Source organism: Leopardus geoffroyi, chromosome B4 (assembly GCF_018350155.1).
Source record: "Leopardus geoffroyi isolate Oge1 chromosome B4, O.geoffroyi_Oge1_pat1.0, whole genome shotgun sequence".
NCBI lineage: Eukaryota > Metazoa > Chordata > Mammalia > Carnivora > Felidae > Leopardus > Leopardus geoffroyi.
This window is the reverse complement of record NC_059341.1, coordinates 40,884,809-40,909,538: the sequence shown is the minus strand read 5'-3', so window position 1 is coordinate 40,909,538 and position 24,730 is coordinate 40,884,809. Positions and strand designations below refer to the sequence as shown.

General features: G+C 46.2%; 1 protein-coding gene across 2 annotated transcripts in view; it reads left to right on the top strand.

Annotated features, from left to right (window-relative positions):
* The first annotated feature begins 1,908 nt into the window (after nt 1-1,908).
* VWF (von Willebrand factor) overlaps nt 1,909-24,730 on the top strand; it is a 137,752-nt gene continuing 114,930 nt past the window's right edge. Inside the window, exons 1-6 of one of the 2 annotated variants that reach the window (XM_045466410.1) lie at nt 1,909-2,104; nt 3,218-3,272; nt 5,217-5,381; nt 15,061-15,163; nt 15,460-15,668; nt 23,571-23,695. In XM_045466410.1, the coding sequence (XP_045322366.1) occupies nt 3,218-3,272; nt 5,217-5,381; nt 15,061-15,163; nt 15,460-15,668; nt 23,571-23,695 (657 nt within the window). In that variant the 5' untranslated portion in view covers nt 1,909-2,104. Of the gene's footprint in view, nt 2,105-2,441; nt 2,465-3,217; nt 3,273-5,216; nt 5,382-15,060; nt 15,164-15,459; nt 15,669-23,570; nt 23,696-24,730 lie in introns of those variants that run through there. The other variant, XM_045466411.1, reaches the window with a different exon arrangement.

Here is a 24,730-nt window from a genome sequence, read left to right as displayed (position 1 = left end):
AGGGGCAGAGAGAGAGGGAGACACAGAATCGGAAACAGGCTCCAGGCTCTGAGCCATCAGCCCAGAGCCTGACGCGGGGCTCGAACTCCCGGACCGCGAGATCGTGACCTGGCTGAAGTCGGACGCTTAACCGACTGCGCCACCCAGGCGCCCCTATTTATTTATTTAAAAAGTTTATTTAATTATTTTGAGAGAGAGCTTGCGTGTGTGTGCACGGGGGAGGGGCAGAGAGAGTGAGAGAGGATTCCAAGCCTCCACACGGTCAGTACAGAGCCCGATGTGGGGCTGGAACTCACGAACTGTGAGATCATGACCTGAGCCGAAATCAAGACTCTGACGCTTAACTGACTGAGCCACCCAGGTGTCCCTAACACGGCATTTAATGATACTTCACAGTGGGCAGATTTTCAGGTATCAAGTAAAATAAAACAAAACAAAACAAAAAACAAGCTAGAAATGGAAATCCTTAAGTACCTTTGCTACTCTATCATACTAATTCTGCCTCTACTGCCATTTTCTTTCTTGGGAACATTCATCCTCCTCTCCTGGGTGCGAAAGGGAGTGGTAGAGTATGAGGTGTGGGAAGTGGGGAAGCTGGGGACTAATGGTCTCTCAGAGTCTTAGGGCAAGTGGTAATGATCCACGAGAAGCAATGATGTGGGCTTCTTCACCTAAATCTGTCTTCGGCTGCCTGTCACCATGCCTGGAACCCCACGATGAGAGAGTCATCTTCCTCCTCTATTTTATCAGCCACGTCTTTTAGCAGGAATGAGTTTAGCAGACGATGCAGAGAATTAGGCTCTTAGGAATGGGAAATTGGGAAGAACGACTGGGGTATACGTGTGCATGCGTGTGTGTATGTGCGTGGGGTATGTGTAGTGTGTGTGTTTTTGTGTATGTGTTTGGGGTAGGTAGTAAATGTGCTATGTGTGTGATGTGTGAGGGGTGAATGTGGTGTGTGTGGTGTTGGTGTGTGTGTGTATGTGTGTATGTGTGTGTGATGTATGTGATGTGTGTGCATGTGTGGTGTAGGTGTGGTATGTGCGTGTGGTATGTGTGTGGTGTGTGTAGGATGTGTATGTTATGGTGTGTGTGATATACATATGTGTATCCACCTGTGTGGTGTGTGTGTGTAATGTGTGTGTATGGTGGGGGTGTGAGTATATGTATGTGGTGTGTGTGCATGTGGGGTGTGTGTGTTGTATGTGAGGTGTATGTATGTGGTGCTTGTGGGTGTGGTGTGCGTGTATGTGTGGGGTGTGTGTAAGGTCGGGGAGGAGTCAGGCTCCAGCGGTGGGAGGAAGAGTCCTTGGGGGAGGATTAGACTTAAACCATCCCGGCCACCATTTTCCAAAAGCCTGGGCTTGTGTCCAGGCCCCTCATCCTTACCTTGTCCCTGGACACTAGCTGTGAGTCAAACGGCCTGTTTTTGTCAGGGCCGGGACTGCATCGTTCATACCTTAGCGCGGAGAGGAAGCATCATTTTTTTCTTTCTCCAAACACAGCCACCAATTTGGCTCACGTTGAGGTGTTTTTCCAAACTTCCCCGGTGTCTGGCCTTGGAAGCCGGATCCAGAAGCTGTGTTGATCAGGTCTGGATTCTTCCCTGGCCTGGGCCAGCCTGCCCTGGGCCAGCCAGCGTTCGTGGTTGTCCCCTGTCTGTATGGAATCCTGTGTGTGGGCAGGATCGTGGTTGCGGTGTGGGGGGCGTGGGGAGGGCAAGGCAGCCCATTATGGCAGCTGGCCGAGGTCTCCCACCAAACTCTTCAAAGCCTTATCGGCTTGGAGGTATTTCTAATACCATTTCCGCTCATTGTTTCCTTCTGGTAATTAACAGGAGGCCAATGCCCTGCTGTGGCAGCTCGCAGCTATTGTGGTGGGAAAGGAGGGGGGGCTGGTGGACGTCACAACTCGGCCTTTATCTCCCCCTGGCCACGGGGAGTGTGCAGCCCCTGGGTCACTTAACAGCAACGGTCCAGAGCTGCGAGCAGTCCCATCGGCCTCAGCTGCTGGGGAACATGGCCTAGGCCGGCGGCACCATCGTGCGGCACTGAGCTTCCTAAGGGACCTTGGAGATACCTGCAGCCCCCGCTTGCAGGGAAAGGTCTGGGCTTTTGGGAACAGGGCTGGCTCAATTGGGGGAGGAAGATCAGGACTGGGCCTTACCCTGGGGAACCGGGGTCCTCTGTCCCAGGGCTAGAAGGGATTGTTTGGAGGGAGCCAGGGACCTTCCTAAGGCCCACTCTCCACTTGTCCCTGGGGAGTCCTGTGGCTGCTTTTGCTCGTGGTGGTGCTACTGCTTGTACTACTTGACGAGGCAAGACTGGAAGGAGTTCTGCCCTCACCTCTGGGTGTATTCTGAGAGCAGCCTGACATACCTGTGTGTTGGGAGGTTTTAGAGGGTCACTCGTTCTGAGACCAAGACGTGGCCATATCTGATGTCATCCAAGTGTTACTTCCGCAGGTATATAACAGACTGGGTTTGTCTCTCTTGGGTTGGATGAGGCACTGAGTAGGAAAGGAGTCACCCCCAGTAAATCTCAGGTGATAAGAGTCTATACCTGTTTAACAAGAGGAGAGGGCTGTGGCGGGGGCTCTACGAGATTGGGGTGGGCTCTGAAGTCAGGGTCGATTCTCTCTTTCTGGAGAGGGGCACACGATGGGAGCCTTTCCTGGGCCCGGGCTACTGGACTCCCGTCCATTTAACAGCTCGGCCCAACACACATTGCCTGAGCAGGGGTATAGTGCCGGGGACTGACCTACAAACGTGGTTGTTGAGCATTCTCCACATCTGGGTGCCTGTGGTAGGAACAGAGCATAGGATAGCTTCTTCTCCCCAGCTTGCTGCCGAGCGTGGAAGGATTAAAAGGCAGGAGGGAATCAGGTACGCATGGGCTCCTAGCTGTTGCAGGAGTGCAGGGGAGTGAGAGGCCAGGCTGGCCTAGTTCCTCGCCTGCCTGGGCTCTGGGACTGCTGGTTGGGGAAGGATGCCTGGGGTCTGGCTCACAGTGATTGTTACTCTTGGGCCTGAGCCTGGCTGGGGGCTTTTTTGGGGACCAGTCTTCCATATTCAAGGGCAAACAGGGGCCGGGAAGGATCAATCTTTTCTCTTGCTTAAAAAAAATTGTTCTTCCCACTTCACACACGGACAGTAGTACATCCCAGCAATGATCTGTGAGGGCAGTGATCACCAGTCATTTCTCCTGCTTCTCTGCAGATGTTTCCTGCCAGACCTCTGAGAGTGCTGCTTGCTCTGGCCCTCACCTTGCCAGGTGGGTACTAAAGTGCTTCCATTCTTTACTCCTGCCTCAGGGTCTTTTGGAATAACTCCCTTCCAGGAATCAGCAGGTGTGTCTGGAGCTCACCTGTGTGCCAAGTCCCGTGTTAGGCTTGGGTTGGGCCTGCCAGAGTCACTGGTTAATTCTTCCTGTGAAGGTTCTTCAGAACCCCCTGCCCCTGACTTGTATTCCTCAAGGAGCAGCTACCTGCAAATGCCTTCTCTGACTGGACAATTAAGAAGCACAGGGGTCACACAGAACAGTCTTCTATGATGCGGCTGCTGGATGGGGAAGAAGGAACCCAAGATTTGGACAGATGACTAGTTTTAGGAGGGATTGCAGAGGTCATCTAGTGGAATCTCCCATAATACAGATGAAGAGACTGAGGGTCAGAGAGGAAAAATGAATGCTCCAAAGTCACATAAAGCAAAGGTCAGAGGTCAGTTCTCCTGGGTCCTAGACCACCACTCGCACTGGACTACAGTGCCTTGCTTCCCTTGCTGAGATACTGAGTCTGTGAATGGTGAGAGGGACCCTTTTCTGACTCTGGCTTGTCCCCACTTAGATCACTCAGGTCAGCAGAATCCAGCCTGTTGCTCACAGTTTAGTGTGGGGGGAAAAATGTATATTTTTCATACCCTCTACATCTTCCTACTAGATGGTTCCTGTGCCAGGGGATCCAGAAAACTTAAAAATTTACTATTGTGGTGCCCCACCTGACCACACACACACACACACACACACACATGCGCAGTGTGAAGGTGGTAAGAGGGTCTCCTGGGAGGAATTAGCTTATGGCCCTAAAGAAGTTAACACTCCATAGATTCTGTGTGTTAGACACACCAGCTAATTTGTTTGAATGTAAACTGTTCAAGGTATAGTAATGTAAAAGGTTGCTCATTACAATCTTTTTTTTTTTTATTTAAAAAAAATTTTTTTTTTCAACGTTTATTTATTTTTGGGACAGAGAGAGACAGAGCATGAACGGGGGAGGGGCAGAGAGAGAGGGAGACACAGAATCGGAAACAGGCTCCAGGCTCTGAGCCATCAGCCCAGAGCCCGACGCGGGGCTCGAACTCACGGACCATGAGATCGTGACCTGGCTGAAGTCGGACGCTTAACCGACTGCGCCACCCAGGCACCCCTACAATCTTTTAAAAAATTTGGAAAAATGCTAAGCACCTAATAATAGGGTTAATATTATTATAATGTATAAATGTATACATTTAGATGTGAAATATGCTATAGTCACTGCAAAACATGTTTTGCAAGGATACACAATAGCATGATAAATTCTTTACAATACATTGAGAAATAAACAGGTTATAAATAGTTTGTACAGGATGATCACAAATTTGTAGAAAACCTGTAATTATATATCCATATGCTGTGAAACAGAAGGATAAAACTAAAATGTTAAGTCCAGTTATTAAGGAATGTTGGTTAATGATGATTTTACCTTGATTGAATTTTTTCTGTGTTCCCCAAATTTTCTCTGATAAAGCATGTATCACGTTTTAAATTAGTAAGTAAATGTCATTAAAACAAATAGACATTCTGAGAAGCTGTTCCTCTGTTATTTCTGCGAGTCCTGGGTCATTTTTGAGGGCCAAAAGCAACACTTTTTTTAAAAAGTGTTTATTTATTTTGGGGGGGGGGTGCAGAAAGAGAAGGAGAGAGAGAGAATCCTAAGGAGGCTCCGTGCTATCAGCACAGAGCCCGATATGGGGTTTGAACCCACTAACCATGAGATCACGACCTGAGCTGAAATCAAGAGTTGGTCATTTAACCGACTAAGCCATCCAAGCGCCCCCAAAAGCCACAGCTTTAGTCTTGCTTGGGATGAAAAATACTTCCCTACAGCCCAATTTTTATTAGGCACAAGGCTGGAGTGGCTGGATGGTCCCAGCTGTGCTCACCTGTAGTCTCTCCCTCCAGGGGTCCTTTGTGCAAAAGAGACTGTTGGCAGATCGTCGATGGCTCGATGCAGCCTCTTTGGAGGTGACTTCATCAACACCTTTGATGAAAGCATGTACAGCTTTATGGGAGACTGCAGTTACCTCCTGGCCGGGGACTGTCAGAAACACTCCTTCTCGCTTATTGGTGAGTCCGGGGCACTGAAGTGAGGGATTCAGAGCAGGTATCGGCTAAGCTCAACCCTACTGTGGGGCTCTAGGGGCATTCTTCTGGCAGGGCCTGAGCTTGCAGATCCTTGTGGAACCATGGATGGAAATGGCCTTCCATGACCAAGAGCTTCCCTTAGCCTGGCCCTGGGTCTCTCCCATTGGAGCCTAGTGGGATGAAGCAAATATTTTTCCAGTGGTCATGTCCATTGCTCTGGGTCCAGGCAGCACTTTGGGAGCTCCAAAGCATCAAAAGAAATGGTGAACCAGAAGATGCTTTGTAGTACACAGAGCCCCTAGAAAAAAGGGAGGGGTCATTGCTGGTTCTTGGTGGAATTCAGAGTACCTACCTGATGTTGAGCACCTCCTGTGTTCCTGGGAAAGTGCTGGTATGTGCCTGGGTTATCGCTGCACCCCACAGTGGCTCTGAGGTGTAGGTACAGGTGCCGAGCCCAAAGAGGTGGTCTGATCCTCCCAAGGGTTGACAGTAAAAGGAAGAGCTGGATTTTGATCCTGGGTTTGTCAGGATTCAGGAACTTCCCTCTGCGCTAAGGAGAGACGGCACTCTCCAAGGCCAGGAGTGGGGCTGCAGGCAGTGATGGGGGATTGTGGTTTGGTGACCTTCACACTCTGAGAATGAATCAGATGTGTGCAATGTGTGAGTGAGGCTGCTACAAAACCTAGCAAAGACGGGGTCCATAGCCTCGGGGAGATGACACGACAATGGACAGATCCACATTGTTAAAACAAAATCTTTCATGACACTTGGTATAGACAGTGAGGAAAGCTTTATTCAAGAGGGGCCACTGCAATGGGGGGAGGGTTGCAGTGGGGCAGAGACATGGGGCTCTACTTCTCCACTCCAAATATAACAAGGATGAGTGGGGACTTACAGCTGGGTGGGGGTGGAGGGTCAGTGGATGGAAAATTACCAAGGGGAAACATCAAAGGTAACATCTGGTTAAGCCAACGTGACAGGGTTCTTGCTGAAGTCAGGCCAGCGTGATAAGTATTGACGGAGGGGCATGGGGAATTGGTCAGATATTGAGGCCAGGGGATTTTCGATAAACTAACCCAGCAGAATTCTTGCTAAACTGAACCAGTCAGACCGAGGACAGAGTCTAAGGTGGAGACCTGATGGAGAGGAGGGCTCAGAGGAGACTGATCCAGGTTTGGCCAAAGACAGTTTTTGGCAACACTCAGACCCTTGCCGAGATGCAGGCAGTAGGGCCCCCGGAGAGGTCACTCCACCGGTCTCCAGGGTCTCCCAGGTTGGGTGCAGCCCTCAGTGCTCAATGTGGGGCGAGGCTGTTTGGGAGCTACATGAGCTGATAGCTGCCTTAATTATGAGGCTCCCCTGCTTCTTTGGCTGTCACCAGCCACCTTGCCTCTGCTGGAAACCCTGTTACAGTGTGACTTCAGGGCACTGAACTTTGCCAGACTGCCATTTGTCTTCCTCCTCTATGAGCCCCCCTGCCCACAAGGGCAAGGACCAGGCCTTATGCATCTTTGTTTTCTGGTGCTTGGGTGACCGGGGTCTCTGGCAGCACTGAAGGTGAGGGAGGGGATGGGGATCCACAAAGCACGGGGCTCTGTTGTACCCAAGAGCCGATTTCGTGAAAAGCATGGCATGTGAGGAGTCTTGGGTGAGGAGTTTCGGTTGGGCAGAGAGGACAGGGCAGGGGATGTGTGCAGTGGGGATAGCCTGAACACAGGGAAGAGGCTGGAAGGAATGCATGTTCCTTCAGTGCAGTGTAGCGGGGAGGTCGGTGTGGCTGGTTCAGTAGTTCTCAAACTCCAACTTGCATCAGGATCTCCCGGAGGGCTGGTTAAAAACAGGCTGCTGGGCTCCATGCCCAGGCTTTTGGAGTCAGTGGATCTGGAGTGGGGCCTGAAAGGCCCATTTCTTACAAGTTCCTAGATGCTGCTGCTGCTGCTGCTGGTTTGGGGACCAAATCTTGAGAAGCATGGGGCTGAGGAATAGTGGGAGGTGAGGCAGGAATGAGGCTGACAGACTGATGGGAGAGTTTGTTTCCGGATTCAGCAGCAGTGAGGAGTTACCATAGAGGCTTGTGCAATTTGAAGGATTAAGAAGGAATTTGCTACTTTGCCAAAACTGTCAGAAAGGGAGAAAGACAGGAGGCTGGGAGGTCTTGGCCATGATAACCAGGCAGGGGGTGAAAAGGACCACAGACATCCCCAGGGCATGACAAATGGTGGAAGCCATTCTGAACACTGAACTTGGGGATCCCCTTTGCTTCAGAGGCAGCAGCTGGGGAGTAACTTGGGAGAACAGCTGCAGAGAAAAAGCACCCTGTCACCTTCTCTGGGAGGCTGAAGGCTGAGGACCTCCTGTCCAATGTTTACTTTAAGTGGGTTTCTCTACCTTAAAAATCATAGTGCATTTGCAACAACATGGATGGATCTTGAGGGATTATGCTAAATGAAGTAAGCCAGACAGAGAAAGACAAATACCGTGTGATCTCACTTTTATATAGAATCTAAAAAAGAAAAGAAAAAGAAAAGAAAACAAAACAAAACCCAAACTCTTAGAAAAAGAGATCAGATTTGTGGTTATCAGAGGTGGGTAAGGTATAAACTTCCATTTGTAAGATAGATCAGTCCAGGATTTGGGAAGTACAGTATGGTGACTAAGGTTAACACTGCTGTAGGGTATATTTGAAAGTCTCTAAGAAAACAGATCTTAAAGATTTTCATCACAAGGAAAAAACCGTTTCTCTCTCTTTTTCTTGTTTCTCAAAAAAAAAAAAATCCATTGTGGATTCTTGTAACTCTGTAATAAAACCCAAAAGTTTTGGGGATAATATGTAAGATTTATTTTTTATTTTTTAAGTTAAACTTTTTATTTTGAGATTAGATTCACATGCAGTTGTAAAACACACACACACACACACACACACACACACACACACACACACACAATCTGTGTACCCTTTACCCAGTATCCCGCAATTGGTAACATTGTACAAAATTATTCTCAAATATTACAACCATGAAATTGACATTGACATCATCTACTGATCTTTCTTTGTGTACTTAGTTCTTTGAAAAAAATTCATGTTGGGGCGCCTGGGTGGCGCAGTCGGTTAAGCGTCCGACTTCAGCCAGGTCGCGATCTCGTGGTCCGTGAGTTCGAGCCCCGCGTCGGGCTCTGGGCTGATGGCTCAGAGCCTGGAGCCTGTTTCCGATTCTGTGTCTCCCTCTCTCTCTGCCCCTCCCCCGTTCATGCTCTGTCTCTCTCTGTCCCAAAAAAAAAAAAAATAAATAAATAAACGTTGAAAAAAAAATTAAGAAAAAAAATTCATGTTTTTATTTTATTTTTGAGAGAGAGAGAGAGAGACAGAGAGACAGAGAGAGGGAGTTGGGGAGGGGCAGAGAGCAAGGGAGACATGGAATGTGAAGCAGGTTGCAGGCTTTGTGCCTGATGCGGCGCTCGAACTCATGGACCGTGAGACCATGACCTGAGCTGAAGTTGAATGTTTAACCAACTGAACCACCCAGACACCCATACCATTTTTTTAAGTAGGCTTTGCACCCATTGTGGGGCTTGAAGTCATGGCCTGAGGTTAAGAGTCGCATGCTCTACCAACTGAGCCAGTCAGGCACCCCTTGTTCTATGCATCTTAAAAAAAGTCGTGGTGGGGTTCCATACAGACGCCCTACTTGAGATGACTCTGGGGTATCAGTGAGAATGGAGCAGGTTAGGAGTGACAGGAGAAAGATTTCAAAAAAGACACAGTGACATCCTTTCCACTGTGTGGCTTTGGGCTTCAGGGGACTTTCCAGGGAGGGGGGACCCTACGGAGACAACTGGGAGTTGCTGTCTTGATTCCTGCTATAGACTCCCTACCCTCAAGGTGGATTTGTAAACAATGTGTAATGAAATCTTAGGACCAGGCACAGAGCTCATCTGGACTCAGGGAGGCAAGCAGCATGTTGGAAAAGTCCCCTTCCCCTACTTAAACCCACTCTAGACTCTTCCCTGCTAAGGGTAGGCCTTGAAGACAGGGAAACTCAGGCTGCCTGGGTGCCTCTGTGCAGTCACTGTCACCTCCTCCAGAAAGCCCCACCCCACCCCCCACTACTCTGGTCCTGTCCAGCACTGGTCTCATCTACTTGTGGGGATTGGATGTTTTCCATCCTCTAGGACCAGGTGGCTCTGCTCCCAGCGCCCCTTTGCTCAGAAAATCAGAGCCCTTGTCTTGGCTCTTCCTCTTCAATGAGTGTCCTTAGGGAAGTGTGCAATGTCTCCCAGCCTCCATTTCCTTGTCTTCAAAATGGAGATACAGTGAAGATCAAGGGAGACAAATCATTTACAAGTGTGAAGTGTTACCCAAACCTTAGTGATTGAAAGCAGTCACCTTTAACACATGGTGGACACAGGAGCTGCTGGGCCCTTGGGACCGTTTCCGTCAAGGTCAGGGGAACATCGCTTGGGTTTGTGTCAGAGGCCTGGCCTTTCTGGCCATCCTTTCTGGGGTTTCAAGGGCCAAGGGGAAACTGCAGGGCTGTGTTAAGCCTCTGTTTCAAATATCTTGTTGGGACCCCTGCCCCCACCCTCACTGGGTCATTGTTCTTTTTTTTTTGTTTGTTTAATTAACAAAATTAACAATTAACAAATTGTTTAATTTGTTTTTTAATGTTTAATTTAGTTTTGAGAGAACGTAAGTGAGGGAGGGGTGGAGAGAGAGGGGGACAGAGGATCTGAAGTGGGCTCTGTGCTTACAGCAGAGAGTCCGATGTGGGGCTCAAACTCACGAACTTGAGATCGTGACACAAGCTAATGTCGGACACTGCAACTGACTGAGCCACCCTGGCGCCCCCGGGTCATGGTTATTATAACAACTTGTCAGATGTCAGTTTTCTGGTGGGTAATTGGCCTAAACCAGATTATGGGTTAATCATACTTTAACTGAGATTGGTTTAATTCCCACCCCAAATCATCAGAGAGAATGGGTGGCTACTTTTTTATGTTTTTGGTGCTGGTGGCATGGGGAGCATTGGGAAGAGAGGCATAATCTGAGGAGGACGGGCCTGGGGAGGGGTGAGTCAGTGCAGCTGCTTCAGGAGCCTGAGGCCCCAGGGTCCGTCCTGCACGCTTGGACACAGCATCTCCAGTTTACATGTGCATGCCAGCAACCTCATATACTCCTCTGACCCATTGTTCTCCAATGACATCCTGTTTCCCTGCTTCGAAATCCCAAATTTCCATTCCTCTCCAGTGCCTGCGGACCTTGTTCACATCCTGGGTAAAGCTGTTTATGTCCAAGCGTGAAGCACCACCTGGTGCGAAGGGGAGGGCCCTTTCCTTGATCCTGGCTCTTGGTGGGGCGGGTCTGGGCAGGCCAAAGCTACCAGGGGTTTCCTAGCCCACCAGCACGAGGACCAGGGAGAGAGAGCACTGGAGTCCTGGTGCCCCTCTGCTCAGAAAGGCTGCTTTTCCTAAGCCACCCTGCAGGGCCTGGTTCCCAAGCCAGCCCAGAGAGAGCCATAGAATAACCAGACAACGTGCTGAGTCACTTACTCAGCAAGGGGGCCTTCGTTTCCACATCAGTAACTGGCGCTGTTAGACCAGATCCCTGGTTTCTCAGTGTTGATCACCTGCATCAGAATCACAGGAGTGGAGGTGGAGCGTCTGTTAGAAATGCATAGTAGTGAGCTCCACATTCTGAAGTCCGGGAAATCACCCAGACCTGATGCTGGCTCCAGCTGCCAGCCTGCTCCCCACTCCTTGTGGGGGAAGACTTACTCCCTCACCTAGTCCCTTGGTCACTGAGTTCAAGAGGCCAGATGAGAGACAGAGCCTCCCTGGGGAAGAGCTTGCATGGTTGGCTCTGGCCTCTTGGGGTGGACACCCCGCCCACCTTCCCCCAGCGGTTACAGGAAGTGCTAACGTGCAAGTCTGTGGAATGTGGGAGACCCTTTTGGGCTCAATTTCCTAATAGCTGCACGTCATCAGATTCCCCCCTGAGTTCTGCAGGGAGGGAAGGAAGCAAATAAAACAAGCAAATAAAATCTAGAGTTCTCTTCTGCATCAGTGGCTAACTAAATCCAGAGCACTCAGATGCCCCGTTAGGCAGCTTTGTGTTTCCAAAGGAGATTTAGCCTTGGAGTTAGAAAACCTGTGTACAGGCTCTGCCTCTTGATGACAGGGTAAAGCAATTGTTCTCACCCAGGGTGATTCCGCCCTCCCCCCCCCCCCCCCCCCCCCCCCCGCCCCCGAGGACATACGGCAGTGTCTGGAGACGTTTTGGATTGTAACAACTTGGAGGGAGATGCTACTGGCATCTAGTGAGTAGAGGTCAGGGATCCTGCTCATCACCCTACCATGTATCAGAAGGCCCCCACTACAAAGAAGTGTCTGGTCCCAAGTGTCATTATTGCTGGGGAGGACAGACCCTGTTGTAAACGTAGGCTTCAGTTTCTCTAACTCTAAAATGGAGTCAGTCTAGTTCAGTGTTTTTCAAACTGAGTTGTAACTATGGATTTAAAAATAATTTAATGAGTGTAACCAGTATTTAAAGAGATTACATGGAATAGTATAGAAAAACCTCAGAAAGTAGTCAGGGGGCCTGGCTCACGGGAAGGGCAAGTGGTGTGAAATGTGTGAGTGTGTGCATTCTGGGTCTTGCAGTAAACTGTTTTTACTCTGCTTTCGGGGCAAAAGTGTTTTAAAGCCACCTGTTCTGACCATCCCCAAGAGCCTTCCCGTTGTCCTACTGTGTGTTTTTTTCTGTGATGAAGTCTTCTCCAGGACACAGTTTCCAGAATCTCCTTGCTGCCCTGCTGCTTTGGGTGTGGAGTGACTGCTCTTAGGGCCTCCCTCGCCGTCCAGGGTCAGGAGTTGTGCAGACTCCTCACAGTTCAGGCCTCGTCAAGGATCCCAATCCCAGCTCCCCAGGCTCAGGAATTCCCCAGGCTCAGGAATTCCGCAGACTCCTCACAGTTCAGTCCTCCCCAGGGCCCCTGGACAAGTGAAGGTCCTGGGCAGCCAGCCCCACCTTCCCTGAACAGGGTGCTGCCTCAACCAGTGCTCTGCTCAGCAGGTGGTGAAAGGTGCTCCCTGGCTTCCACATGGTGATCCCAGCCCCTCAAATACTTAAACCAGCGCCTGGTCTGAGTCCTGACTCTCTCACCCCTCACTGGCTCTGTGATGACGGGCAAGTTACCCTGAGTGTAGCCACCAGGGTGGACCCAAGTCCCTCAGTCTGTGGGGGCAGGCTGCCTTCATCACTTACTTGCAAAGGGTTGGGGGTCCCATGTAGCCCCACACAGTGGGAGCCTTTCAACCTTACAGGGATGATGAGCTCTAGCTTTCCTATGGCACCTGGCCTCTGTGGAGCGAGCAACTGGGGGATTCTACATCCTTGAAAGCTCTAAAGAGTTGCAGATCTGCATGTGCAGGGCAGTGGCTCACCCCAAGCGGCCTGGTTGCATGCGAAGCGTTCCCTACTCACCCTCCAGCCACATGCTCCCTGCTCCCTGGTTGACTTATTCTCCTGAGCCCTTTTGAATCCCCATGAGAGGGAGGGAGACTCTGCAAAGGAGAGGCACAAAGGGACTCTTCTCGTTTCCAGGAGGGAGAGGTCTTTGGCTCAGAGGCAACATACTGGTTGAGTTACCCAGTGAAGGAGGTGTAGGAGCCCCCGTCCATCTGCTCTGTGACACTGGGCATGGGTGACAGGGAAAATTGTACAAGTTTCTGCGGTCATAAGGGAGCCGGAGCCCCTGACTTCTTGGGCTCATTGCCCACCATCTCCAGCAGGCAGGTAGTGACTGGAGGCGTACCCTGTCCCATGGATTCAGCTCCAAGAACGGACCCTGGAAGGGAACTGGTTTTTGGTCCACTGCGCATGCCCAGGGGCATGGATGGTTCGGGGAAGGGACTGACTGCCAACCGGAGGTTGTCGCGGGGCTATCCCATTTGCTTGTTTTCTCAACATTTTACTACGCAAATTTCCAAACGTTTAGAAACATTGAAAGAATAAGACAGTGAACGCCCGTATGCCCACCACTCGGATTCTACCATTAATGTTCGACTCTATTTGCCTGATCACTTATCTGTGGGGTTGTGTTTATTTTTCTTTGGCTAATTTCTTGCAGCCAGAATGTTTGCTTAACTGTTTAAAGATGTGCTTGCTGCGAAACTGCTCTAAGTGAAAATGCAGGGCAGGCAAGACTACCGGGACAAAAGCTCCTCAAGCTAACAGGACAAAAACCCTTTGATGTGGCTGGGATCTCATTTCCCTCCTGACAGTGTTGGTCTGGAGCTCTGTAGAATGCGGTTTGTGGTCTGTGGGTGGTCTGTGGGCCTTTCTTGGGCCCCCATCCCCCCACCCTGAGCTGCTAACAGTGTACCATTCAGGAATCTATTCTTAGAACAGGCCAGTTATTTACATGTGACTCCCTCACGGAAATGTCACCAGAAAGAGTCTATTTTCTGGTTGGTGAGGGCGCGCGCGCGCATGCGTGTAATAGCTAATCGTGGTCCTCCAGCCTCTGGGTCTGGCCCAGGCCTCAGCTGAAATCCTCCGCCAAAGACTGTCAGTGGCCCAAGCCATGGCAGCAGCACCTCTTGCCAGCGTCTCCTGCACTTAGTTCCACAGACATTCTTGCCTCCTCTTTTGCTGAGCGGCTGGAGCTCACGGTCTTCTAGGCAAGGGAATATTTCCTCATTTCCAAGGTTAACCTTTTCAGCTGGGTCCTTTGCCGCATTTCTGCAGGAGCCCTCAGGCACTGAGTCTCATATTTGACCCCCTTTTCTCCAGCACTTTCTATCTTTGTGTTCATTGCTGCCCTTCATCTTCCCTGTTTTCATTAACTTCTTAGTCTCCAAGGCTTGAGATTCAGACTCCACATTGTTCCTTCTGGTTCCTTCACTTCCTGTGGCCAGTCGGTTATCTCTGGAGACCGCCAGTTCTCAGGGCCTCCTGGTAGGATTAGTCTCCATGGTGCTGTGGAAAATGGGTCTTCTGCTTCTTTTCCTGCTTTTAGGACACCCCCCCCCCACCTCTGTGTTCACCCCTCACAACTGAACCCTTGTTCACAGACTATTTTCTTATGTGTTGACCTATTCACACATCTCGAATGGCAATATCAATCATTTATTACATCCTGACTTCCTTTCCCGTGCAGAGTGAGGCACTTTGCCGATAGGATCTCTAAATTTCTCCCAGAAAATCAAATTCAGTAAACTGATTTCATGAACTCATAAATCTCCATTTTCAACAAAGAGCCTAGGGATTCTGGTTTGGGCTGTCTTAAGAGAACATTACACTATCCTAGAGTACCTGTTACCAATAACTCACAATGTTGCTTTTACTCTCTTTTTGACTGTTTATCTTATTTAGATCATAAGCTCCCAGAAGAAGGGGTCATGCTTTCATAGTTTTCTTGGGACAAATGGAAGAGACTATTAGTGGGTTATGTATCCAGAAGGCACTCAATAAATATTTTTAGATGAATGGAAAAATGAATGAGTAAATGATATTTTGGGGAAGATTTTTGTGGCCCATTTGATAAGTTCTTGGGGGGAGTTTCCTACTGAGATAAGATTAGTGATGTGTATAAGATGATGAGAATTAAACATATAATTTTTTTGATAATAATCACCACTACTGACTTTTTTTCTCTTTCAGGGGACTTCCAAAATGGCAAGAGAGTAAGCCTCTCTGTGTATCTCGGGGAATTTTTCGACATCCATTTGTTTGTCAATGGTACTGTGCTGCAGGGGGACCAAAGGTAAATCAGAAGCCCGGAATGCCAGAATTAAAAAGGACCCTGGGGATCCCTCTTGCAGTCCTCCTTATTTTTTGAGATGAGGGAACTGGAGCCCAGAGTGAGGAAGTCAGTGTGCCTAGGGACAGTTGAGTGGCAGGGCTGGGCAAGAGGCCAGTCTCCTGACCCCTGGTCTAGGTCCTCAGAGACTTGGCACCAAGGTCCCAACCCTGGAGCATGGGGCTGGGGTTGAAAGATGGGAGGGACATCCAGGAAATTCATGAGAAGCATACTTCCTGAGTTCATCCTCGTCCTTCCAGGATCTCCATGCCCTACGCCTCCAACGGGCTGTATCTAGAGACTGAGGCTGGGTACTACAAGCTGTCTAGTGAGACCCACGGCTTTGTGGCCAGAATTGATGGCAGTGGCAATTTTCAAATCCTGCTGTCAGACAGATACTTCAACAAGACCTGTGGGCTCTGTGGCAACTTTAACATCTTTGCTGAGGATGACTTCAGGACTCAAGAAGGTAAGCTTTTCTAAGATACCTTTTCCCTCAAGTTGTGGTTACACATGTAATTTCCCTGCTTACAAACCTTCACTAAGACTTCTCCCTTGCCACGTTATATTTATCCTACCAACCTTTTTTTTTTAAGTTTATTTATTTATTTTGAGAGAGAGAGAGAGAGAGAGAGACAGCAAGAGCAGAGGAGGGGCAGAGAGAGAGAAAGGTAGAGAGAGAATCCCAAGCCCCTGATGCGGGGCTAGAACTCACGAACTATGAGATCGTGACCTGAGCTGAAATCAAGAGTTGGACACTTAAATGACTGAACCACTCAGGTTCCCCTCCTGCCAACCTTATCTCTTAGTGTTCCACCCCACTGCCTGGACCACCTGGCAAACCATCTTGGAGCTCCTCAAAGCTGACTTGGTTCAACTTTGAATTCCCCATAGCAGCTTACACATGGTAGATGGCTGGTAAATGCTGGATGGTTTGGAGACTTGAATGAGTGCAGTAGAACTTTATGGATGAAATCTGTGAAGGACGGCCTGCTGTTCAAAAAGGCCAGTTTATGTGTCTGTTCATGAGCAATAGAAGGTAATATGGACAATGTGGAAACCATTACTAATCTTTACTCTTCTTTAGATAATTTCAATTACATAAACATTTAATTAGTGATGCTCCCTTACAAAAGCTGAACATTTGTACATTAAGTTATTCTTCTTCCTTCTGACTCAACTACCCTCTGATTAAGGGATAAGTGTCTAGAGAACAGTTGACCATTCCTTCCATTTCACTGTATGTGTTGGAAAATAGTGAGATCATTTGTTTTTGTCTTTTCCAGCACCAATTTCTCAAACTTTATATTGTCCAATATGTACATTTTGTCCAATGTGTACATTTAAGGCTGTAAGTTTTCCTCTAAATGCCATCTTAGCAACACTAATTTTGATATGTAACATGTTTTCATTTTCATTTAGTTCTATGGATTTTCTAATTTCCATTGAATTCTTTCTTAACCTATAAAGTGTGTTCAAAATGTTCAGATGTTTAGACTTTCTAAAGTTATCTTTTATAACTAAATTGATTTCTAATTTAGAAGTTTGGGGAGACTTGTTGGTGCCCACCTACATGATCTTTTTTGCAATTGTTCTATGTATGTTCCAAGAGAATGCATTCTCTGATTGGTGCAGGATTCTATATATACTTTTTGAATTAAGTTTGTTAATTGTGTTATGCAAATAGTCTATATACTTACTACTTTTTTGTCTGCTTCAACTACCCATTACTAAGGGAAGTGTATTAAATTTTTTTATGATGGTGATGAATTTGTCAATTTCTTCATGTAATTCTGTCAAGTTTTGCTTTATCTATTTTGGGCCTTTGCAGTTAGATTTTAGAAATGTTGAATGTTTCTAGTGAACTGTTCCTTTTATGTACTGACTCGTCATTTTTCACAATGCCTTGAAGTCTGTCTGACAATAATATATAGTCACCTCACCTTTTTTAAGTCGGTATTTACTTGATCTTTTTTCATATTCTCAACCAGTCCATGTGGTTTTGTTTCAGATGTATTGCATGAAAGAAGCACATAGCTTCTTTTTTTTAAATTTAATTTAATTTAATTTAATTATTATTATTTTATTTTATTATTATTTATTATTTTATTTTATTATTATTGTATTCTTTTATTTTGTTTTATTTTTATTTTATTTTATTTTATTATTTTGTTTTATTATTTTTATTTATTTATTTATTATTACTATTTTTATTTTTTATTATTTTTTAAAAAATTTTATCAAGGTGTCCTTTACATACAGTAAAATCCATGCTTCCTGGTCTATGAGCTTTTGTGAAAGTGTCGAGCCATGTAACCATCATAAACTATGGAGCAGTGTCCTCGCTGCCAGAATTCTTGTGCTCCTTTGTAGTTGAGCTCTCCCCCAGCTCCCAGCCCTGGTAGCTCCTGTTCCTAGAGTTCTGATTTTTCCAAAATTTATATAACTCTAACTTTTCATACTGTACCAAGATTACTTTGCCCTTTAGTTCTGGCTTCTTTCACTTAATATCATTCCCCCAAGGATCCATTTGTGTTGTTTCTGTAACAGTAGATTGTTCCTGTTTATAATTGAAGAGTGCTACCACGATTTGTTTATCCATTCACCAGTTGAAGGACATTTTGTCATGTCTAGTCTTTGGCAATTATGGATAAAGCTGGTATAAACATTCATGTATAGGGTTCCCCCCCTCCCCATTAAAAAGAATTTTTTTTTATTTGAGAGAGAGAGAGTATGCACACATGCAGGGGAGGGGCAAAGGATGGGGGGGGGGGAGAGAGAGAGAGAGAGAGAGAGAGAGAGAGAATCTCAAGCAGGCCCTATGCTGAGTATGAAGCCTGTAGTGGGGCTCTATTGCACGATCCTGGGATCGTGTGACCTGAGCTGAAGTCAAAAGTCGGACGCTCAACTGACTGAGCCACCCAGGCGCCCCACTCTACCTATTTAAAAAATTGTGGTAAACACACATAAAATGACATTTACTATCTTACTCATTTTTCAGTGCACACCTCAATGGCATGAAGTACGTTCACACTGTGGTGTAACCAATCACCACTATCCATCTCCAGAACTCTTATTATCTAACAGACCTGAAACCCTATGCCCATTAAACCAAACTTCCCATTCTTTCCTCCTCTTCCCCAGCCCCTGGCAACCACAATTCTACTTTCTGTCTCTATGATTCTGACTGCTCCAACTGCCTCATATAAATGGAGTCACACAGCATTTCTCTTTTTGTGACTGGCTTATTTCACTTAGCGTAATGTCTTTACGATTCATCCATACATCGTAGCACATGTCACAATTTCTGTTTTTTTTTTTTTTTTGTATTTAAATCAATTATTTCAACATGGCATTGTTTTAAATTTGCACCTTGTTTGGTTAACACATTTCAGCATCTAGAGAACAGGTTTGAGAACAAGAACATAAAAGGATTATTTGTCAACAGTTTAACAAAAGTGCTTAAGCCCTGTTTATTTCAGAAGCACAGATGTGTCAGTCATGAAGAGTTGCGAAGTTAAGTGGGGATACACTTATAGATTTGCTTGGAAAGTAAAATATTTACATACTCACACTGTGCATTGAAATGGGATATTCTGAAGCGGTACTGCTATTATTAATAATAAACTCTTAGGAATAAGTCTCTTTTTTATTGCAGTATAATTAACACAGTGTTATATTAGCTTCAGGTGTACAGCATAATCATTGAACGATTCCACATTACTCAGTGCTTATCACCATAATTATAGTCACCATCTGCCACCAAACCATGTTTTGCAACCTCATTAGCTGTACTCTCTGTGCTGTACTTTTCATCTCTTGTCGCAGACTTTGAGGCTGGAGTTCTCTCTTGTCCAGCAAGAGAGAAGATGCAGAATTAACTGCGAGAGAGGCTAATGTCTGGGAGGAGACAAGAGTCCTGAGTAAGGGTCCTTGCTCCATATTTATTAGTATCAGAAGGCTTACAAACGTGATGGATGTCCATGAAGAGGCAATGAAACTATGAACATTAACTCGTGTGTGAGAGAAAGGGATTTTGAAGATATGCAGTGTTAGGGGTTTGGGTCAGTAGAAAACAAAATCTCAGCGCCTAGCAGAGGGTTGTTTACTTTATGGCAGGCACGAGGCACCTGTCTGTTTATCTTAACTTGCTTACGGCATAAGACAGATAGAGCAGGCTACCTCAGGGTCAACAAGGCACGTTTCTTTTGCTAATTAGCTCAGGTCCTGGCAGTTTCACCCTGCTGCAGTGGTCTATAGCCCCACTTACCTGTTTACCTATTCTGGACCTTCTGTCCTGTGAAAGCAGCTTTCTGCTTTTGTACTGTGTTGGGGTCACTTCAGTTCTGTTTACCTAATCTTGGATGCTTTCATCCTAAGACTTGTTAACCCATTGGTGCAAGCTCAGGGAATTCCTAAACTTATTCCCCACAGTCTTTGTAACTTATTTGTTTTGTAGCTGGATGTTCATACCTATTAATCCCATTTATCTCATAATTCCTTCATTTAGAATGTACATTGTATGTATATACCACATTTTGCTTCTCTATTTATGCAATGACGGACACAGGTTGTTTTCATGTTTAGCTAGAGTAGATAATGGTGCAATGAACATGGGTGTACAAATATTTTTTCAAGACCCTGATTTCAATCCTTTTGGGTATATACCCAGAAGTGGAATTGCTGGATCATGTGGCAATTCTATTTTTAATTCTTTTTTTAATTAATTTTTTTGAGTTTATTTATTTTGAGAGAGTGCACACACATGAATGGGCAAGGGGAAGAGAGAGAGGGAGATAGAGAGAATCACAAGCAGGTTCTACACTATCAGTGCAGAGCCTAACATGGGGCTTGAACTCACAAGCTTGAGATCATGACCTGAGCTGAAATTAAGAGTCGGGTGTTAACCAACTGAGCCACCCAGATGCCCCTATTCTTAATTCTTTGAGGAGCTGCCATACTGTTTTCTACAGTGGCTGTTCCATTTTGCATTCTACCCACAGTGCGCCAGGATTCCAAATTCTCACAACCTCACCAACGCTTGTTATTTTCTGTTTTGTTTTGTTTTATTTTGTTTTGTTTGATAGTTGCCATCCTAGTAAGTGTGAGGTGGTATTCACATACGGGTTTTTGTGTGGAAGTACACTTAATTTCTTTGGGAAAATATTTAGGAGTGGGATTAGTGGGTGGTATAATGAGCATATGTTTAATATGATAAACTGCCAAACTGTTTCTTAAGTTGGCCATGTTCTCTGCATTTGTCCCAGCAACGTGTGAGTTCCAGTTGCTCTGAGTCATTACCAGCATCTGGAATTGCCACATTATTATTATTATTATTATTCTCTTAGCTATTTTAATGGATGTGTAATGGTATCTCACTACATCTCATTATTGTTTATTTATTTATTTATGTATTGGGAGAAAGCGTGAGTGGGGGAGAGGGACAGAAGGAGAGAGAGAGAATCCCAAGCAGGCTCTGTGCTGTCAGCACAGAGCCCAATGTAGGGCTTGATCCCATGACCTTGGTATCATGACCAGAGCCAAAATCAAGTCAGACACTCAACTGACTGAACCACCCAGACACCCCTCATTATTGATATTTTAATGTAAATTAATCATTTCTGTCTTCTCAAAGTTTGGCTTCTTTTCATTCATTTTATATTCAGTTGTGTTGATGTATTTGGACTTCTATTAACCATCTTATTTTGTGCTTTCTATTATTACTGCTTTTTAAAATGCTACTTCTTTCCCTACTACCTCACTAACCTCCCAATCTTGTTTGAATACCACTAAATTTGACATTACTATGATAGATTTACACAATCAGTGCTTCTTTAGCTATATCCTCATGTTTAACAGGTTCTTTGCTCATAATTTCTCCTTGCATCTTATTCTTTTTTTCTAGGTTCAACTTCTATTTTTCTAAAAAATATCCCTTAGTACTTCCTTCATTAAGGGTCTGGTAGTGGTAATAGTGATAACTGAAACAAAGAGCCATGCATTCTTATATGATACTTTAGCTAGGGATAGAATTCTAGGGCATCAGTCATTTCTCACAGTGCTTCGAAGATGCCATTCTATTGTTGCTGTTGAGAAGAAGGTTGCCAGTCCAATTGTTATTGCGTTGCATATAGTATTCTATCTTTGTACGTAAGTCATCTCTTTGTTCTTGTATTCTGAAATTTTACTATGTTGTGTCTAGATGTGGGTTTTATATTTATTATCGTACTTGAGACTGTGATGCCTGAATCTCAGGACTTGTATTTTCCATCAGATTTAGAAAACTTCCAGTCATTTTCTTTCCTGTTAGATGTATATTGTATATTTGTATTGCATCCTTTTTTTTTTCTCATTACCTTACTTTTATTTTGCTATCTGTCTATTCCTCTCTGTTGCTTTTTGGGTGCGCTCATGCTGGCTGCTAAGAACGGATTGTGAGCATCTTTTCCAAGTCTGCATTCAGTACTGTCATGTTGGTAGCTTGAAGTTGGCCATGGTTGGAGTATTTGCACCATGGAAATCAGCAAATCCTAAAAACCAGGGCTTTGCTTTTCTCCAGATGGCTGGCTCATCAGCACATCACGTCTTAGGTCTATCTTCTAGTTCCCTAATTCCCTCAACTCTGTCTAATCTCCAGATGATGTCTAACCCATCAGTTGAGTTTTCTTTCTATTTCCTTGACTATATTTGTAACTTTAGAAGGTAAATGCGGTTCTTTTTCAACTCTATTGTTTTTTTTTTTTTCTTATTGTCTTGTCCTTTTATCAGGCTTCAATTTCTTCATATTTATAACAAGAATTTTAAGTATATTTGTTTTTTATAACCTCTGTACAAGAATGAAATTATTTGAAGTTTTTTGGAGTTCTCACAGTATGTTAGAAAGCAGATAAGCCTGTGTGACGTGGTGACTCAGAACCCAGAGAGCACTTATCATAATGCCTGGCACATAGTATAAACTCCATAAATTTAAATTCCCTTCCTTTTGGCTTCTCCATGGCTTAAAACAACAGAAGTCTAATCTCTCACAATTTCTGGAGGCCAAATGGCTGAAGTCAAGGTGATGGTAGGGCTCTACTCCCTCCAGAGGCCCTAGGGGAGAATCTCTTCCTTGCTTCTTCCACCTACTGTGAGCAATCCTTGATGTGGCTGCATCATCTCGATCTCTGCCTGTAACAACATTGTTTCCTCTCTCTCTCTCTCTCTCTCTCTCTTTCTCTTTCTCTCTCTCTCTCTCTCACTCTCTCAGTCACCTCCTGCTGCCTTCCTCTTATAAGGATACATGTGATTTCATCTAAGGCTGACTTAGGTAATCCGAGATAAGCTCTTCCTCTCAAGATCCTTAACTTAATCACGTCTTTTGCCCTATAAGATAATTCATAGGTTCCAAGAATTAGGAAATGAATCTTTGGAGGGGGCCATTTTCCCTGCTTACCCCACCCCAGATGCCAACTGACAATACTTCCAATGTCCTGCTTTTCTTTCCCTCAGGATTTTCTATTTTGTTTTCTTGAGTATATGATTTGACCTTGAAACATGCTTCACTCTTCTGGACCTGGCTATGCAAAAGGACTACTTGCCTCAATGCTTCATTAGTCTGTTTGCAGTGAAGACTCAGCAGTGACATTGGGTATCTTCTTTGTCGTGTAAGCCCATAGGCCCTCGCTCTGTTGTGGGAGCCAATGGTGGCATGGCTGTTATGAGACCAAGGCACAGATGCTGTGAAAGCACGGGGGATGTGGTGACTGGGGGCTCAGGTTCCGTGTCACATTCTTACCTTCATTCTGCAAAAATGTTTCAAGTGTCTACAATGCTAGGAATTCAGAGATAAGAGACACAGCCTGTACCCTGAATTAGGGAGCTCACAGTTGAATGGAGTATGACTATAAACAAAGGAAATACCAACACAAAGGAGGATGAGGGTTTTGATGGAAGGGTGGCTGTGGTGCTGAGGGAGCACAGGCTGGGGTGGGGGGCAGGGAGTAGAACTAATTCAGAAGGGCTTCCTGGAAGAAGTGGCTCTGGAGCTGCATCTCAAAGAATGAGTGGAGAGAGTCAAGGTAATAAGGGGTGCAGAGGGGAAAGGTGCACAAGGGCATGGAGACAGAGTGAACGGGCATGTTCCTCATCGTCTTCCATGTCACTTTCCTCACTGTGCCCATCCGCCCAGCCCCCCCCCCCCAACACTGACCTCTGAGTGCCCGTGCACTATGGTGTTACACTGAGCACTGCACAGAAGTTACTCCCCACCCAGACGCCTATGTACCGATCTAATGGAAGGTTGATTCAGGTGATGACAAATCTAGAGTTTTCCCTTAGAAGTCCTGGGTCAGTCTTAACTGTGACTTCATTCTCCTTGAAACTTTCTCCACAGGGACCTTGACCTCGGACCCCTACGACTTTGCCAACTCCTGGGCCCTGAGCAGTGGGGAACAACAGTGCAAACGAGCATCCCCTCCTAGCAGCCCGTGCAACGTCTCATCTGAGGAAATGCAGAAGGTAGGTATAGCCCAGGCTGGATGTTGTCTGAATGCAGTGGGACTTCTGGAATTGAGAAGCAGAAAGTCATCTGTTCTCTAGTCCTCCACTGAGACGCAGAGTGGGCCTACCTCTGCGGGTCCCTCTGACTCTTCAAAGAGGGGTTCCCATGGGCCCCTTTTCTCCTGAAAATGAACTATGGCTGGAGTCAGGTTGGCTCTAGTCTAATACTGCTCTGGGCCTGGAGCTCTAAAATGTCTGTCCAGTGAGTGGGTATAGTGAGCAAATAGACTTTTCTGTTTTTGTTTTTAATTAAAAAAAAAGTTTATTTTTGAGAGAGAGAGAGAGACAGAAAGATAGAGCATGAATGGGGAGGGACAGAGAGAGATGGAGACACAGAATCTGGAGCAGGTTCCAGGCTCTGAGCTGTCAGCACAGAGCCTGATGTGGGGCTCGAACTCACAAACCGTGAGATCATGACCTGAGTGGAAGTTGGATGCTTAACTGACTGAGCCACCCAGGTGCTCCTAGACTTTTCTGTTTTATACTCCAGTGCCCTCTCTTGTGCCCAAATATCTCCACCATTGCCTGCCACCTGTCTGAAATTCTGCGATAGGAAACAGTTCCTTTTTAGGTGTTCAATAAGTGGTTGTTCTAAAGTATAAATAGGAGGACAAGGCCCCTAGGTCTTATCAGCACATCAGCAAGAAGAGTGTTACTTTATAATTAGGGAAGCTGAGGGAAGAGGAGGGCCTGGGTGTGATGGCAAATTAATCTCAAAATTCGTGGCTTACAACAATAGGAATGTATTCTCTCATAGTTCCGGAGACCAGAAGTCTCAGTGTGGTTTCCTTGGCCCAGATCAAGGTGTCAGTAGGGCCGCTCTCCCTTGGAAGGCTCTAGGGGAGACTCCCAGTTCCAGTGTCTGGTGGCTGTGGCATTCCTTGGCCTGTGGCCACATCAATCCAGTGGCTGCCTCTATGGTCACATGGCTTCCTATTGTCTGTGTGCCTCTGCCCTGAGACTCAGTACCAACGGTGGTACCTCCCATCCCTT